The sequence below is a fragment of the Echiichthys vipera genome, assembly GCF_963691815.1.
Source record: "Echiichthys vipera genome assembly, chromosome: 5".
Lineage (NCBI taxonomy): Eukaryota > Metazoa > Chordata > Actinopteri > Perciformes > Trachinidae > Echiichthys > Echiichthys vipera.
In genome coordinates this window covers 27,811,236-27,830,285 of record NC_139830.1, presented here as the reverse complement: position 1 = coordinate 27,830,285, position 19,050 = coordinate 27,811,236, and the positions used below count along the sequence as shown (strand labels likewise).

The 19,050-nt window shown below is 39.6% G+C and overlaps 1 protein-coding gene across 3 annotated transcripts in view; it reads right to left on the bottom strand.

Moving 5' to 3' along the window:
- ccdc9 (coiled-coil domain containing 9) overlaps nucleotides 1-2,704 on the bottom strand; it is a 33,624-nt gene extending 30,920 nt beyond the window's left edge. For 2 of the 3 annotated variants that reach the window (XM_083914045.1, XM_083914047.1), the window contains exons 1-3: nucleotides 2,615-2,704; nucleotides 1,180-1,232; nucleotides 284-388 (exon numbers count right to left, since the gene is read on the bottom strand). In XM_083914045.1, the coding sequence (XP_083770171.1) occupies nucleotides 284-388; nucleotides 1,180-1,182 (108 nt within the window). In that variant the 5' untranslated portion in view covers nucleotides 1,183-1,232; nucleotides 2,615-2,704. The remainder of the gene's footprint in view (nucleotides 1-283; nucleotides 389-1,179; nucleotides 1,233-2,614) is intronic. The other variant, XM_083914046.1, reaches the window with a different exon arrangement.
- Between the last annotated feature and the right edge of the window lie 16,346 nt (nucleotides 2,705-19,050).

Below are 19,050 nucleotides of genomic sequence, written 5' to 3'. Positions count from 1 at the left end.
CGTTATGGAGCTATGACATAATCTATATCGGGAAGGGGATGGGAGATTTTAACTATGTTGCCCAGCTCTTGTGTAACAGGCATAAGTTGTGGCTGATGTTGGTGGAATCTGGAGGATGACAGCTGACTGCAGTGCATGGTTACAATTCAATAAATGGACATACTTTGAGAATATCCTCAGATATCTTTCAATATCCTGCAGTAGTATATCACCAACTCAATGTGTTGATACAAAAAGGTACATTCTTTGTGTGTGTGTGTGTGTTTGTAAAAGTACTGCGTACCTGATACCTCTTGACCAGAGCCTCATTCTTCTTCCGCAGAGCTTCGATCCGTCTGTCCAACTCTGCATCCTTTTCCTCCTTTGTCTTGAGATCCACCGCGGAAGACTGCCACAGAGAGGAGGCGAAAGGTTAGGAGAGCAGTAACATGAGGAGGCCAGTCTGCCCTTAATGAAGTACCAAGAAAATATAGATGATAATGTTGACCATTTCTAATCACTTAACTAGTTAGATCAGGGGGTCAATTCACAGTGGGCCAAATTTAAAAACTGGGACAAAGTTGCGGGCCAAACTCAATATCTACAAAACATTTTTTAAAAAGACTGTGCTTGTTTTCCCTTCTCTCCAGATGTGTATTGCTGAACCTTTTCAGTGCAGGTCCTTGTTCTTGTCGTGGTGTTTATTACGTTTTATTCTTTGGTTACAGCCACGGTGGCTCTGCAGACGAGACAAACAGCTCTTTACCTTCATAAACAGATAATCTGACTCCACCTGTGCTGAAAGCTCCTGTTCTCCATCTTTCTTTTGGCCATTTTTGGGGAGGGGTGGATTTAGTTTGTCCGAAGAGACGGGTAGCATGGATGCTCATGTTTGTCAACAGAAAAGTAGCGGTGTAGGTGCTTTATACTCCGGGCCAGCTCTCATAGAACCTTGATATGATCTTGTGGGCTAAATATAATTACACAGCGGGCCAGATTTGGCCCACGGGCCTGAGTTTGACACCCCTGAGTTAGATGGTCAAGAAACACTGAAGCAAGCAACATTTTTTCCATATTTTTTATTTAATAGATGCTTTGTAAACATATGTGCGATTTAACTACCATATCTGTCAGTATGAACCCCAATTTCACCTGAGTTTACAATATTGTATGCAAAGTATTTTGCAAAATGTTACTCACCATAGCTGCCTAGGACTTGTCTTCATTCACTGGTGGCTGACTGCTTGTTCCTCCTGTGGTTCGGAAGATGAAGAGGAGTGCAGTGCAAATCAGTCAAGGTTCCATCCAATAGTTAGTTTACATAAGATTAGTCCTCCCTCCACTCAAAAATGTGTTGCTCTTATTGTCCCCTCACTTGGATGTTTGAGCTTCAATGTGCAGTTTGACACGAGAAGGCTGTTTTAATTAGGTCCTCTGGGTTCAACTTAAACAGGAGGTAAATCATGCAACGTGGTGACATTACGACTAGTTTAAAAGTCAATCATTTGTGATGTGACAACTCGAGGCCTCCGGTGTACGTACACAGAAAAACTGGGAACATCTTGTGTACAGTAGGTCAACTTTTGAAATACACAATGTTTGCATATTTCTGGATGTTTCAATAAGAGAGGGAGGGGCTTTAATGCTAACACAATTCAATATTTTGTGGAAAAACTGTATCACATACAAATTATTTACCTTTCTATTGTCACTTTATATACATATACTTTCCGCTCTACTAGATTCCTGTTTACATTACAGTTTATTCATTTTGTAATTATTGTACACCTTTGTCCACCCCAAATATATTTTATTTCATCTGATACTACTGATATTGGGCCGATACTGACGCAAATAGATGGACAGGGCATCAGTGACAATGAGGCCAATCTTTTCAATTCTATGTTTATATACAACATATACTGGAATATATAAATCCACGTTTTACACATTTCGTTCTGGGACCGTAAAAGTTGGATGGATTTGTTTATTGGCATTGCTGGAGGGAGCCTGAGATCCAAGATTTGCATTCATTTTCTGTGGAAGCTGATCTTTAAATCTGGTTAATAATTATAGTTATTGACCTATTCAAAATACCAAATACTTGTTGGTCACAGCATGAGAAATGTGCCTTCCCTGTGTTTTACAAAAAAAGATGACAATCCACAGATTAACCAATCATTTAATCAACGTGTGACGTGATGTATCAAGGTCACAGCTAATCACAGGTGAGGTTACAACCAGGTGTGTGTGTGTGTGTGTGTGTGTGTGTGTGTGTGTGTGTGTGTGTGTGTGTGTGTGTGTGTGTGTGTGTGTGTGTGTGTTCCAAAGCTTCTGTAAGCGTATTAGAGCTGCAGACAGAATATAAGTTAGCAGAGTCGCCCCGAGCAGCCATGAAACCGAGCACGGTGACTGCCGGGGTCATTACCCCTCACCGTGCTCCTACACACGGTTACACGGATCCGTTTTAAATGACTCTAATGTTAAGTCATGTAAGCACACCGACGCATGTCTGCCCCGATACAAAGCGCCGAGCCCCGCGGTAGTCTCTCACCACACCGCCGCCTCCACCACACATAGCTAAAGAGCGACATTCACATTCAGCGGCGTCTCACTCGCACTTTGTCCGTGTTACCTGTATCAGGAGGAGGGGTAACGGACTGGAAAGAGCAATGTTTGGACTCGCTACTCTTCGCCTCAAGTCCTCACCATTATTCCACTTCCTGTTGGCCGCTTCTTCTTCTTTGGTTTTATGGCGGGTCACAGCCGGGCACAACCGTTAGTGAGAAGGTGCCCACCGCCGCCTACTGTACCGGAGTGAGACATGCTGGTAAATAAAGAAATAATTCAATTAATAATAGTTATTGATTAATATAATAATAATTTAAGGAAAACAAGTCAAACCAAACAAAAAAGAAAAAAATAGCTATTTTCTATGATATCTCCTACAAATATTAATAATAACCATACAGTCCATGATGTTATGATGATGATATTATAACAAGCACAACCCCCCCCCCCCCCACAAACAGACACACAGCACACACACACACACACACACACACAGTGTGAGTGATAATGGACCTAATTGTATTGTATTTGGATTTGGCAATATTGTTTTTCTCTAAAACTTTCGTGCTAATAAAGCCCAATTTGAATTTTTTATTTGAATTTAAGAGAAAGTGTGTGTGTGTGTGTGTGTGTGTGTGTGTGTGTGTGTGTGTGTGTGTGTGTGTGTGTGTGTGTGTGTGTGTGTGTGTGTGTGTGTGTGTGTGTGTGTGTGAGTGTGTGTGTTTGTGTGTGTGTGCGTGTGTGTGTGTGCGTGTGTGTGTGTGTGTGCGTGTGTGTGTGTGTGTGTGTGTGTGTGCGTGTGTGTGTGTGTGTGTGTGTGTTTGTGTGTGAGTGTTTGTGTGTGTGAGTGTGAGTGTGCGTGTGTATGTACGTCCGTGTGTGTGTGCGTGTGTGTGTGTGTGTGTGTGTGTGTGTGTGTGTGTGTGTTTCGATCATTCTTTCTCTCTCTCGTGTAAAAAAAAGGTTTCAAATATATTTTATTGAAATATAGTCAGTTGAAATAGTGATGCATCATATTAGTTTCTTCTTTCTTTTTTATAACTGAATTACCAAATGAAACCCTAGATACACACAGAAAAGGGAAAAAAGATAAATAAATAAATAAATAAAGAGAGATAAAAAAATAACAAAAAAAACCATACCCAACATAATTGAGGTACAGATGGGAGGAAAGGGGATTAGGTGCACACATGTAGTGCACACAGTTGACCTATGGCAGAGACCCTGTTCACAGTCCTTTAATGGTATGAGATGGGTAAAGTCTGAGTGGACTCATTCCAAAAATTCAATAAAAGATTTTTTTTAAATCTGCCAGCTTCTCTTCCAGAGCAAACCTGAATGTCTCCGGGTAGAGAAGGCTCGTTAAGTTATTGATCCGTTATTTTATTGAAGGAGATCTGCTGTAAAAAAAAAGAAAACCTAAAAGTTGTAATCTGATGTTAGCCCAGGGAGTTTCTGTTGTGGACACATCAGTTCTGGTTAGGCAGGGCCATTAACAGTTTGAGCAGGGGTGGAAGTAGTTTTTATTTCTTGCTGGCACTATCATATTGACCAGTAGTGCGAATAAATAATATTTTAGTCAATGTATTTCGTTACATCCCACCACTGGCCCACCTCACTTTATTTGGGCTGCTTGCACCTTATTACATATCCTCAAAAAGCACATTTTACAGGTGTTTATTGTACTTTTTAAATTTGTAAATGCAAGTTGTTTAAATTAAACTATCTGCATTTACAAACTTATATTTACACTACTTCGGTTTATTTCTATTATACAACACACGTTTGTCATTATCTTATCCTGTATTGTATCTAGTTGTTTGCCCCATATGTTCATTCGTTTAATGACATTTTTTATGAATAATTATAATTACATCAAACTATATTATGTAAAGCTTTACAGCAAATATAGTTCCTGAACTGTCCACCAGAGTGCAACAGTAGACCGCGGATTCACTCGATAACCCAGTGGTTATCAGGCTAAATCATAGACAGTATAAATATAGATAATAAATATGTATAGACTGTGTTTTTATACAGTATTTGGGCTAAATGTCCATATTCATAGAGTAACACCAGCCAGTTGTTTTTCTCTATTAGCAAATTATCAACAGCAAAAAATACATGAAGCATCAAAAGTATGACAAAATAAAAAGTTGTAATAACGCTTATAATTATTGAATTAAAATTATTTAATTAAGTATCCCTTTACTTTTTCATGTCTAAGATGTATAATAAGCATTGTAGGAGGGAGTCGCTCAAATATTTTCCTTTGAAATATTTAAGTGAAGTGCAAATACTTTATAATAGTAGGCCTTTTTAGTACTGTACATTCCACCACAGCATCAACGTAATTAAACTTAATTACTGAAATTTTTATATTTCTTAAAACATGTCTGGAATTTTAAATACACATTTTCTCTCTTTTTTCACTTAGTTAACATCCAAGAAACTTTGTACAATAGGCATTTTTCACATTCCGACATGCACCAGTAGTATGAAAAAAACAGGTGTAAATAATCAAAGCAATGAGGTCCACATTTAATTTAGCTGCTTCAGTTTCAGGGTCCTGGTATCATGTGTTGGTTGAACAGAACCGAGCCAACACTACACTGTTAATGACTCTATTTACACCTGTGCTTTTCCCACTAGGACACTGGTTCTCAAACTATGGTTCTTGTACCACTGGTGGTACTCAAGCTCTCTCTGGAAAAAGGAAACCTTAATTACTAAATTAATATCACACGAAGAAAATACTTACTGTGAAACGTAATTTAAAATAAGTTTATTATTTCCTATAATATTTTTGTTTCACTATCAGCATGTTATGTGGTCACGTTTAGAGTTACGAGCTAACCTCTGATGGCAGGATAGTAAGCAAATGTAAAATGAGTGGTTTGAAGACCGTCAACAATAAATAATCTTCTGATAAGGAATAAACCTTCCTGTCCGTAGCTGAATAGTGTATTTAAACATTTGTCTTAGTGGTGGGACGAAACAACAATGTTGCAAAAACACAGTAAAATGCATAGTGAGTGGTTCGCTTTTACCAAACTACAACTTGAGCTTTAACGTTGTGGCTTTCTGAGATAACACAGACTGCCCAAATGCAATCTTGAAGATTTCGTTGATAATACTTAGCACACTTTGCATCATTTTGAATTCAGGACTTGTACCTGACCCAAACACACTGTAACACATCCTCCCAATACGCACAAAGACAGAGATCCCCACTAGATTATAATACAAAAGGCTGTTGGATCATCCACCTTTATTGTGACTAAGCATATTTCAGTAACCTCTCTCACCTTTCAGTGGAATGACTCACCTGTTTGGTCCAGTCAGTCTGGACAAAATAACACACAGGTGAGGTAAGACTGATCGACGCAACTGAGACACCACATGGATATGATGAGCCGGCCTTCCTTTGTGCCTCTCCAGGGGGACACTGGCATGTTCACAGGATTTTGAGTAAAGACGATATAATGTAAAGCACTTTGGGCTGCATTTTTACATGTATGAAAGGTGCTATATAAATAAAGCTGATTTGATTTGATTTGATTTAATGTTTGAGGGAAAATATTGATTATAACTGAAGCGAACAGAATCAAATTCACTGCATTAAAAGCACTCATAGTATTTAACGCAGTGGTACGACCTCATATTCCCTTTCACTCTCTCTAGCTCACACACACACACACACACACACACACACACACACACACACACACACACACACACACACACACTCACACACACACACACACACACACACACACACACACACACACACACACACACACACACACACACACACACACACACACACACACACACAGATGACAGCCTATCCTGTGGCCCACTTTCAGTCACAACAAACAGCTGCTGTGGTGTTGTGAGGCAGATCACTGAGTAATGACCAAGCAGGATTTGTTAATCACTTGATAAGATCATGCAACCGGAGCCGCGTGTCTGTGCCATCATGTCACCTGCAGACACACAGAAGGGACCTGCTGCCAAGGTAAAGGTGGAGAGAGGTGGAGGGACAACAGCAGCACAATCCGTTACACTGGTAAGACTGGTCTAGTGTCACAGCGCCAGGGTTCCCTCGAATCAGACCGTAATGAAATTCGACACGACTTCACATAAGGTAATGTGACTTAAGGTGACAAAATAATGGCGTTTAGCTCAGTTGGTGGAAAAACATATTGTGGAATGTCGACTATAAGCAACAATGTCCTGTGACGGTTTAAAGTGCATTTTGAACAACCATATTGTACCAATAAATAACATAATGCAACATGACATTGCATGATGTGATGAGACCTGTGGAATATGAGAAGGTGATGTAACCCAGTGTGTTGTATCATAAAATAACATAACATGGCATTAATTGACTTGACATGACAGGGTTAATATTGTCGTTGTTTTTTTTAATGGGACATTATGATTTAAAAAAAAAAGAAAACAGATGGTTGAATCCAATTTAGCCGCTTCAGTTTCAGGGTCAAGAACAAATGATTTGGTCACTTTAGTGGTGAAGGCACACTCGTAAAAAGTCATTAAAATCACGAAATCCCCTTCATTCACGTTTTGTTAATCTCATCGCTTTTACTGACATTTTTGAGACGGTTTCCCCCAAAATGACCCCATACTGTATGTTGTTAGTTCAAGCACAATACAGCCCGTATCTGTGCTTATTGCGGCCGTGACCTCCAGTGACTTTAGTATCTATAACAGGAGCAAAGGAGGAAGTCAGGTTCAGAAGTATTAAGCCGAAGCGACACCTTTTATTTCTAACCCTAACCAATTCATTTTGATGCCCAACCCAAGCTGTCACCTTTTGTTGTCTAAACTTCACCCGTCATGTACTGGTAGTTTTGGTGCCTAAACCTTACCAACACCTTTTATTTCCTAAACGTAACTATTGCAGTTCATATTTCATAAGATATCATGCAAATTTTGTTGCACAACTTTTCATAAGATATCATATTAAACTGAAGAAGACCTGCTCCTTACCTACAAAGCTCTTATTGGTCAGGCTCCGTCGTATCTTAAAGAGCTCATAGTACCGTATTACCCGACTAGATCGCTGCACTCTGAGAATGCAGGGCTACTTGTCGTTCCTAGAGTCTCCAAAAGTAGAATGGGAGGCAGAGCCTTCAGCTACCAAGATCCTCTCCTGTGGAGCCAACTCCCAAGTATTATTCGGAATACAGACACTGTCCCCCATATTTAAGAGTAAACTTAAAACTTTCCTTTTTGATAAAGCTTACAGCTAGGGCGTACGAGCCCTTAGCAATGTTGTCATTTTTAAGATGAATTTGTCAAGACAGATGTCCATCCTCCAAAGAGCTGGGTCTGTCTGACGTTCCTGCCTGTTATAGTGAAGGTTTTCGTTGCCACCGTACTCTACGGAGGAATTGTTGGGTCTATGTAAATCATAAATAAGTCATAGAGTGTGGTCTTTACCTACTCTGTAAAGTGTCCTGAGATAACTTCTGTTATGATTTGGCACTATAAATAAAACTGAATTTAATTGAATACATTGTCATGTCCCTTGTGAAATCAAAAGTCAGTGTTGACTTATTTTAAGTTACCTTGACTTTGTCACATACTTTCGTACTTAGCTGAAGTAACATAACATACTCGTACTTATTTGAATCAAAACCCTAATCTTTTCCTAAACCTAACCAAGCTGCGACCGTTTCACAACGTTACCCACGTGTTTAAATCTGGGACTGTTTAGGTATGAGGACGTGTTGATCTGCTGCCACAGGTAGGGGCGCTAATAGAGGAAATGCCTCTGTGGGTTTTATTGGAGGGTTGGAACAAACAACCTGCTGCTGTGTAGTTGTTTGGGTTGGAGGACATTTTTCAACAAGCAGACGAAAACAGTTTATTTCCCCATTATGGCATTAATGGAAGCCTGACGGAATATTATTGAGTGATTGGTTCCTAATCTGTGACAGTTAGAAGCCCTTTTTTAATATAAGATGAGATATGATAAAACTTTATTCATCCTGAAGGAAACTGTGCAGCAGTTAGGGTTCAAAATGGCAAAGAGTGCAAATACAGAGTGTGTGAATTTTAAACAATGCAGATGATCGATAAGGTGTACTAACACAAATGTACACAATGCCAGAACTGCAATCAGGTAAACGGAAAGTGAAACAAATTTACACTGGGTAAAGGTGCAATTCAAAAAATACAAATGTGTAAAAGTAAACACTCAGACTCTTTTTACAGCCACCCTAAGGCAACAGGTACAGTATCTGTTTTATTTGTAGTGTCTTACTGGAGAGATGTCCAGGCAGAATTTTCATTGCACAACGGACTGTTGCAAACTGATGACAGAAGACTTCACGCTCATGTGCACATCTAACTTTATCTACACAGTTACTGTAAATCAACCGGTGTCTGATGACCCTGGGGTTTTCAACATGTCCAGAAACTTGACTTCAGCTTCAAAAGTGTCATCACGAGAGGTTGACCGACCCATCAGCAGGCCATTTGCCTTGTGACAGTGGCACAAACAAGCATGCTTCAGGACAGTGTTGGGAAGATGCTTTAAACATTTTGAGCCCTGTACTATAACTTCTATTAACATGTACCTTAGGCTACCATAAACATTTCCATAAATCCCCTCAATCGTGTCTTTGTGTACAAAATAAATGAGACTGTAATGGAATTATAGAATAAATATCTTTAAAAAATTAAAATACTAACTTTGTAAATTTTTTAGGCCTTTTCTGGTTAGATGTTTATCTAAGTGCAGCATTTACTCATTTGTTATTAATGATTAATTTATTAGTTATATTTTATCAGAAGGAGGGAAGAAATAAAAATAAAATAATAGAAATTAAAAAAAGAAAAAGTTTTCATCCTATATGGGCATCGACTATAGAAAAACCTGTATCGGTCGACCTCTAGTCATCACCTTCTCTGCTTTGAAGCTGTTGTATATTCACAGATATTCATGTTGACTATGAGTTTCCAGTGAGGGAAACTGTCCTAGTGCGTCCTGAAAGGGAGAGACCCTGTTTCTGTCACAGCCTTGTCCACCTTTAATGTATGATAATACATTGCGGTAATAGCTCAGTCCATAGGTGACTTGGCTGGGAACCGGAGGGTCGAGTTCGACCATGGATGGAGCGTGGAGAGGTGCCAGTTCATCTCCTGGGCACTGCCGAGGTGCGGTTGAGGTGCTGTTGAGCAAGGCACTGAACCCCCAACCCCCGCTGAGCCATTGGCAGCCCCCTCACTCTGACATCTCTCCATTAATTGCATGTATATAGGTCCTGTTTGTGCATGTGTGTATTTCGGGCTTGTGTGTGTGTAACCTGTATAATAATAACAGAGTGAAAAAAATGAATTTCCCTTGCGGGATAAATAAAAGGAATTCTTCTTCTTCTAATGTATTCTTTCATTGCACCCATATCAACCTGTGCCTTTGTGTCTGCAAAAAATAGAGCTCATGTGACTTTAAGTGGATGTGACATACCATAACTTGTGTTGTGTTGTGTTGTGTTGTTCAGGGGGGTGAGGGCTTATTATGTTACATCATATCATGTGTTGTCATGTTATCTTGTCATTACACATCACATCATGTTATGGTATGTGACCTCACATGACATTGCATGGCTTGACCTTAAAATGACATTTCATAATAATACTGCATTATCATGTGATGTGTGGCTGTTACACTGTGTTGCAAAAGCTGTACATATGGAGAATTGAACAGCACAATGAAGAATATGTAACGAGTTCATCCATTTATATTTTTGAATGTTTTCACATAAATCATTTAAACACGCTCACACATTCTTTAGAGGGCACGTTTCAAAGTAGTGTCTCGGTTCACAAATAATCCGATCAGCATGTTAAAAAACTCCTTACTAAAGCATTCATATTGTTGGGCTCCTAATATATTAACGATTCACTGATACAGGTCAGCAGCAATCCATGTACGCTGGATTAAGCATAGTTTAATTATCCTGGAGCTCCACCCGCTGGTTTGAAATGGCAGCCTGGTGCAGAGATGTGGATCCCCTTTCAGGTGGAGGCTGGCCGCAGAAGGGGGAGTCAGGGATGAGCTCATTGTTGTGAAAGCCAAACAGCAGCCTCCCCGGGGGATTACATGAGAGCCCTTGAGGCTCTGATCACGGAGAGAGGAAAGTGACGACGGTTTCTCTTGTTGACATAAACAACCAGCTCCCGGGGGGTTCATACAGTGACAGTGACTGCACTGAGCTCTTTGAGCAGAGGTTACAGCTGACGGATCTGGGGGGAAGTCACTCATTTTCCTCTAAGAAATTTAGAAAATATGTGAAGTCTGCTTCTGCTCTTTTTTACTCCGCCACTGTCTCTTTGTTCTGCATTTCTAACACTTCTTCTGTAGCACTTCTACATCACACATAATTCCTCAATGGACGCAGGAAAATGATTAATGCACATTTAACTGCTGAAATCCCCAAAGGAGGCTCCAAACAGACCTGACCAGACAAGAAGACATAAACAGCATATCATAAAAGCCTTTCATCGTATGTACAGTTATATTTTCAAAAGTAAGTTGTCAGAGATCAAGTCTGATCTTAACTGTAATATTCTATCTATTCTATTTGTAATATTCATCATTTATTTGTTGATTATGTTTTACATTATTTATCTGAATCTGCAAAGGAACTAAAGCTGTAGTGGAGTAAAAATGACACTTCCCTCTGAGATGTAGCTGAGTAGCAGTATAAAGTAGCATATATGCGGTTACTTTCCACCACTGGATGTGATTTTGTTTGTTAGTATCTTACTTAAACTTAAACATGCAATCTGAATCCAATCAGACTCACCATCAGAATTCAAAACCCAGGACGTGACTGAAACTTTAGTTGCCTTTAATAGCACAGCTGCTAGGTCAACAAAGTTGACCATACTTACCACTTCTCTTTTTTGATGATGAATGATGAAATGATCTTTTAATGGTTTTTTAATACATATTGTGTCTTATTTGATTGTTTAGCCCCTAGCTATATTCTTTTTTTAAATTTTGTAATGGCTAAATAAATAGAGGCCCTTAGTTTTAGATTATCCTCTTTAAAATGGATCATCTGAACATTTGTAGGACACACTTTTACTGACATTAGTTAACAAATATTTGAGATATTCAGTAATACGTATCCATTCAAATGACTTTCCTGGTGTTGCAGGAGACAGAAAGCCATGTTTGAAGAGACATGATGTGCTGTACATGCACATTCCTCCACACTGTGTTGACTCTTCTTATTATAACAGGGATTAGTTAAACTGTCAGGCTCTGAGCAGGGCAAAGCAGGGCACACACACACAGATCCATCTCTCCGGCTCTGTTTAAAGGATGAGGTAATGTGTCATCACATTTACATCAGAGACATGTTAGCTGTAGTTTTGAAAGTGACTAGCAGCAGAGCTTCTTTACATGTTATCTCTGGTTGCTAACAACAGCACAAAGCATCTTTATCGCTGGTTGCTAACAACAACCCAAAGCATCTTTATCGTCCCATCAGCACCTGCTAATATTACAAGTAGTCTGACATCTGATGAGGTAACAGTGAGCTTTGGGCTGCCCCGATCCACTCAGATGCCAGGTAGCTTTGTGCCATTACCTAATGACAGAGTTCTGTCTCTCCCACCTCCTGGCCTGCCCAGAGGTGGAGCGTGAGTAAGTAAGTAAGTAAGAACATTTACTCAAGTTCTGTACTTAAAGGTTGAATATGTAGAATCTTTAGTAAAAGCTATGTCCAAAAAAAATAAAAAATACACCCACGGGGCATTTTGAGAGGTACAAAATGAAAGTATTGCGTTTCCATAAAAAGATATATTTAGTCTGAATTAATATTTTATTTTATTTTTACGGGTTTGACGATGACTTTCTGTCACGTTCTGTTTCCATGGTAGCGTTGAGTTGCAAGTTGCAAGGGTTGTTTGTTGTTGAAAGAAGAATCCTTTTGAGTTGAGAGCTAGCTTATGGATTACACATCACTCAAAGAAAAAATATACTAAAATACTGTTGTTAATTAATTGATATGTCCAAATTATTAGTTACCCTGTATGATTCATCACTTGACACAATCAGCAACAAACCTGGCAACCCGACTGGTAGAATTATTTTTGGTTGTTGCGACTACGATCTTGAGACACTAGATGGCGGTGATTCTCCATATTCAACCTTTAAGTTTGGGAGTATTTCCACCTATTCCCACCACCTTTACTTCTTTTCATCCCCTGTCTGTGCAGTGAAAGTCTATCTAATACAAGGAGAAGGGTTCTTTTATGTGTTGAGAAAATACATAACCTATTTTGGATGAAGAAATATTGCTTTACATTAGCGATAAACAATTTTCCTTCAACTGCAATCGATACAGTGGTGATTGCTTGAGTTTACTTCAGTGTAGTCTGGCTCACTGGATGTACAGCACTGGGATAACGCCCATTCTGCTACCTCCGTGCTAACTTAGCACTGCCCAAGGCGATGTGATTGTTTTAAAGAAATACAAACAAGCCAGTATAGCCAGACCGTACTCTATAGCAACTTCAGTGTGAACAGTCTGCTGGTAATGGCAGACTTTTATGTAAGTATGCAATATGCAATACGTACTGATGAGAATGCAGCCCATCGGAAAAGGACAACTAGAAAACAGGATCTGATTAGTCCTAGATAACGCTCGGTGTTTTCTGTTTTGATGACATATTTCTATACATTTCCAGAGAACGTCTTATATTCAACTGCTAATATCTCAAGAAATAAGAAAGTTTAAGAAAGTTCATGAAATTAGAATGTGATTTTATTTGATCTAAATCATAAAAATGACTGTCACAACTGTGGGAGGAAACAGAAGCACTCGCAGACACAGCCCTCAGACCATCACTGCATGAAGGAGTTTTCATTGTCATGGTGACATAGGTCAAGGGAGAATGGAGGTGGTTTACAATACAAGGGGAGTTTTAGATTAGATTTTGGGAGATTGTTATTCACAAACAAGCAAACAAGGACCTGGCTGCAGGAAGATGATATGATACAGGGAGGCACAGATGACTTGATATTGACATCTCGAAGGGCCGGTCAGTGGGGGAGAAAGGATGGTGGTTCCTTTGTAACCACAGGAACAACTTTGCAGGACTTGTGTTTTATGTATCCACGATTTTACCTTCTGGTGTGTCTTCTTTGTGGACATAATTGTTAGCCCTGATGGAGAAAATGAACGGGGTTTCCACTTCCAGGACCAAACTGTTGAGCTCTATAATGTCAGTGAGGCAGGGTCCGAGTCAGCAAACACCACTTTCTGATTTCCACTGTTGGTGGGTGGCATGCTCTTATTTTATCCCCCCCAAAAGTTAACTTTTAAGGAACTAAGAAAAACAAAGTAGTCCTGTTTTAAGCCTACACATTTTTCAGTTTCTTTAATTAGCTTTGAGAAGGTTTCAGAGACCCAACCGTTGATATTTTTCCTCAAACCACTGAGAAGTTAATAGGCTAATAACATATCTAATATTTATACCTGTTTTAGTGACAGGTTGATGTTGGACCTGCATGGTATTCTGCCTGCTGCACTCAGGCACGTGCCTCAGTACAAGCTGCAGGGTGTTCAGCTGGGAGCCATCCTTCGCTGATGTTTCGCCCCTTTATTCACCAGAACATCTCAGGATGGTGGGACAGCGATCAGGGACTTCTCCCTGCCACTCCCTGCAGCTGCATTTTGATGGTCAGGTCCACTGTATGGTTTCTCTATTCACTCAGCTATTGTCTTTTCTCAACAGCCAAAGCCAAAAACTTCCCTTTGCTGCTTCTTCAGAAATTACTTTTTAGGACCTTCTTGACATTTGCTGAGGTGTAATTGATGTCCCTCGGGAAGCGGTTGGTTGAGAGGCTCATAAAAAGCCACAGCAGCCGACTTCCACTGGATATGTTGATGCTCTCCAGCCTTTCTCTTGGCATTCTGCCACTAAGACAGGGTACTGTGCCGTTTTCCTCTTGTAGGCTTCCTGGATGCCCTGCTCCCATAGAACTGTCAGCTCGACTAGCAAGACACGCCTCTCAGTTTCCAACCATAGAAGGATGTTTGGTTTCAATTTGGTGGTGTGGGTATACGCATGCACACAATTAAATAAACATATTTTCTTTAATAAAGAAACAAAAACAAAATAATTATTTAGCAGTAAAGCAGCAAAACACCACAGGGTTTTCATTTGAAATTGTATTTTGGTTCAAGTACAAAAGTATTCGCATAAAAGTACATAAGCATAAAGTACTCAGTGTGCAGAATGACACATTTCAGAATATTATATACCTATATTACTGGATTATAATTAGTGATGCATTAATGTGTTCATCACTTTAATGTTGCAGCTGGTAAAGAAGGAGCTCATTTATTTACTTTAGCCTGAGATGCTTATCCTCCTCCCATAATACATCATCATTCAATTGTTCATTAGATTTTGTAATAATGATCTGAATTTGCAAAGTAACAAAAGCTGTCAGAATATGGAGTAATAAGTAGAATACACCTCAATAACTTTGTCGAATAACATAAAATGGAAATACTCAAGTAACATATTACGAAATGTAAGTAAAGTATTTGAGTAAATGTAATTGTTGTGTTGTACATGTTACATTCCACCACTCCTGGTCTGTTTACAGCGTTGCAGTTTAGTGACAGAGTGAACCTCAGATCATCCTGCAGACTGTTGCACTGTCAACACCTGTCCAGATGTCCAGATGTGTTCAGCAGCAGCACCGTGCTGCCAATTAAATAGACTGTACCGCGCACACAGCTGTTGTGTTCTGATCGACATGTAAACCGACATGAAGCAGGACCGACCAGGGTGGTTTGGCTGAAGGGAGGAAGGAGGACGATCTGGTTCTACTGCAGAAGTGAGTAATTTACATGCTTATCACATTATAGATGACCTGTGTGTGTGTGTGTGTGTGTGTGTGTGTGTGTGTGTGTGTGTGTGTGTGTGTGTGTGTGTGTGTGTGTGTGTGTGTGTGTGTGTGTGTGTGTGTGTGTGTGTGTGTGTGTGTGTGTGTGTGTGTGTGTGTGTGTGTGTGAGAATCAGGCAAACACAGAGACAGGGTCAGAGAGCTGTGCGTACACCTTATCTGGTGCCGTCATGTCTCTCTAGTTGCATAGCTGCACTCAAGTTACACACACACACGTACCACACACACTGCAGGGCAGAAAAACAATGTCCACGATGAGGTTTGGAACTGAAAACCTAACAGGTGACCTCGGTCATTGGCATCCGCAGGTGTTCTGGGTGCTGAGGCGTGACCGACCCTTTAGCCTGCACTTGTTCTCCTGTTGCACGAATCTACACAAATAAAAACAAATCAGAGTCAAAACATCTCTGGATACAAGAGATAGAGATGGTCAGTAAAATTTGATCTCAGTATGGATGATATGATTGGTGGGGAGATACACATCCAGAGAAGGTTTCAGCATAAAAACAACAACTGCAACCAGTTCCCATTCCCAGGGCGCCAAATGACATGTTTTGTCACAGCTCTCAAATCCTGTTTGATATCGACTGACCTTTGAGCGTCCATTTTAAATAGTATTTTAAAAGTATTGTAAACTCTGCGGCCTTCACATGCACACTCAGCAAGTGCTACCGAATTAAGATCGACATCCCTAACCAAGTGGCTTTCTCGCCTTAAACCAGCCATGTAGCTGTGCTTGAATCCCCAGTGTTAACCAAGTTGTTTAAAACAGAGACCGTAGAGGAGCGTCACAGTTTGATGAACAGATCAAACAAACAAAGTGTCCTGTCAAGTGACACCAATGGGCCCTGATAAAGTATCCGTAGGTGATGAGTTTGGATGAGAACAGGTAGAGAATTAATATCAATAAAGGTCACATTTAGTTAACACACTGGCACTGGAAACTTTGATGACAAAACTTCACAATAGTAATACCAGTCTAAACTGCAGGTGAATATAAGGGGACAGCTGGTTAAACTGTGCTTTTCCATAATAAATGGTCATTTCCCCAAAAAATATGGAAATTGTGCTTTGCAGCTATTAACTCCCAAAATAATTTAATGATGCTGATGATGACAGAAAGATGATGAAGGCAAGAAAACAAGTACATTTAAGGCAGTAAGCATTAAGGTTTATTTATGCATGTTTATTAATTCCGTTGAGGCAGAACTGTGGGTTCATTTTTCCGATGGAGGTTCATGGGTGTAAGGTGCAGCCATTAACTTCGATTTGGCATATGGAGGATGTGGTGTGACCTAGCAACTACAAACATTATAAAGAATAATTAAACAAAGCACTGTAGATGAATCTATTCATGAGACGGATGAAACATTAAGAACCAAAAATGTATTTTCCAATTAAATGTCTGGACCTTTTTGACAAGCTTTTACGTGTTATTATTCCAAAAGTAATTCAGGGTATTCATGAATACTTTGAATTTTACCCTTTAAAAAAAAGTCAGAAACAGTATAACAAAGGTGCCCTGACAGGATCTCTGATGGTCACAGTCTTGACTTAAATTGACATTCATTATCTAGTCTCTACACGTTAACTGTTGACCGCATGTTGTGCAAAGTGCGTCTGTCTCAAAGCTGGCAGAGGATGTTCGCCCGGACATGTACCTGAGAGGGGACCCACTCCTTTTCACTCCCCCCTCCTCCTCCTCAAACAGGGGTGTGCGCGACAATCTGGTGCTGGAGGAAGTGTAGGGGGGGTCATGAGACACACTGCCATTTCCGGCCGATTAAACAGCCTCGGACCCGCAGCTCGGCTGAGCCGCCCCTGTCTCATGCCCTGCAGCTGAGGGGTGTGCACAGAGGACAATGGTCTGAAGGTCAGGGGTCCCAACAGCGGGGGTGTCTGAAGTCATTTGGGATGCTAATGTTATTCAGGGTTTTCAGACTGTTGCGTGTTAAAGCTGCACCAATTGGGCTGCTGTTCTGATTGCAACTTTAGGTTTCTGTCATGAAAAATCATTATTATGAGTGTAGCAGCCTCCAGTCTGAACAGCAAGATGTTGTGTGCCAGAGTGAGCTTAACATAAATGAAAAAATTGCACTGGAGTACGGACAGATTTTGGAGTTATGTAGATTTTAAAATGTGCCCGTGAAGTGTTCAAAATCCATATGTGTCAGTGGCTGACTGCATATTTGGATTAAGCAATTTGCCATAAATGGATTCCAGTGTTAACAAAACATTCACTAATCCCGGATTATTATTTCTAATGTTTGGGTTTAGGAAATCTATCCGCAATGCCATCAAAATAATTTCTATTGAAGCTTCAAGTGCAGGGATTCAGTTTGCATCCAAAGGAACTGGTTGTACAGCCGTCACATTACAGTTACCTCAGAGGGAAACTGACACACACACACACACACACACACATACACACACACTCTCACACACACACACACACACACACACACACATACACACACACACACACACACACACACACACACACACACACACACACACACACACACACACACACACACACACACACACAGACCTGTTTCTTTGTCTGAAAGTGCAAACATATCTGCATTCTGGATGATTCACCGTTGGATGTGTTGACATTCAGGGAAAACAAATGAACTATAACACAACATTTACCAAAGTAACAAAATCAGACATAATAGTAATGAAAAATGTGACAAAAACATTTTATTTCAAACATCTGGCGAAGCCATATGTCTTCATTAACAACTGTGAACAAAAACATTCAGTAAATGTACAAATGAGTGCAGAGAATGAACTTCACTGATGTTGAGACAAAAGAAAAGATTCCTCATTTAAATGGCTCCTCTTTTTCTTTACCAATAAATAATGCAAGACAAGCTGCACACAACACACATTTTCACTGGACTGGATTCAAATTATATGTATTAAGACACAAATTTTAAATATTTATTATTTACCATTAAGATGTGGTCTGTTTCTGACCTGTTTATTCCAGACGTGGACTATTGTACTTAATTACATTTATTTTATACTGTTTGTTACTAAATGTGAAGATCTAGATTATTAATACAAAATGTAAATCAACTTATATGTTGCATTATTATAGATTAAGCACCCCAGTGGTATATTATATAATGAAATTGAGCTCCACCTTTATAAGCTACAACATTAAAGTGATGTATAAATGAATGCATCAGTAATTATAATCCAGTAATATAGTTTATAGGCTATTATTCTAAAAAGGATCATTCTGCATGATGAGTTCTTTATTTGTGTTACTTTAAGTATATTTTGATCTCCACTTATTTGTACTTAAGTAAGATTTTGAATGCAGGACTTTTAATATTTGACACTGCTGTTACTTACAGTCTATCCTCTTCCATCACTGTTGCTGACATTAACCTTAGTTTAAAAAAATGTGCAAAACACAATATGATCGTCTCTTTAGGATGAAAACACCCAAGGCACAACATGTGACTCAGAACTTTATTTTAGTTGCAGTCCATGTAAAAAGTAGAGCATTT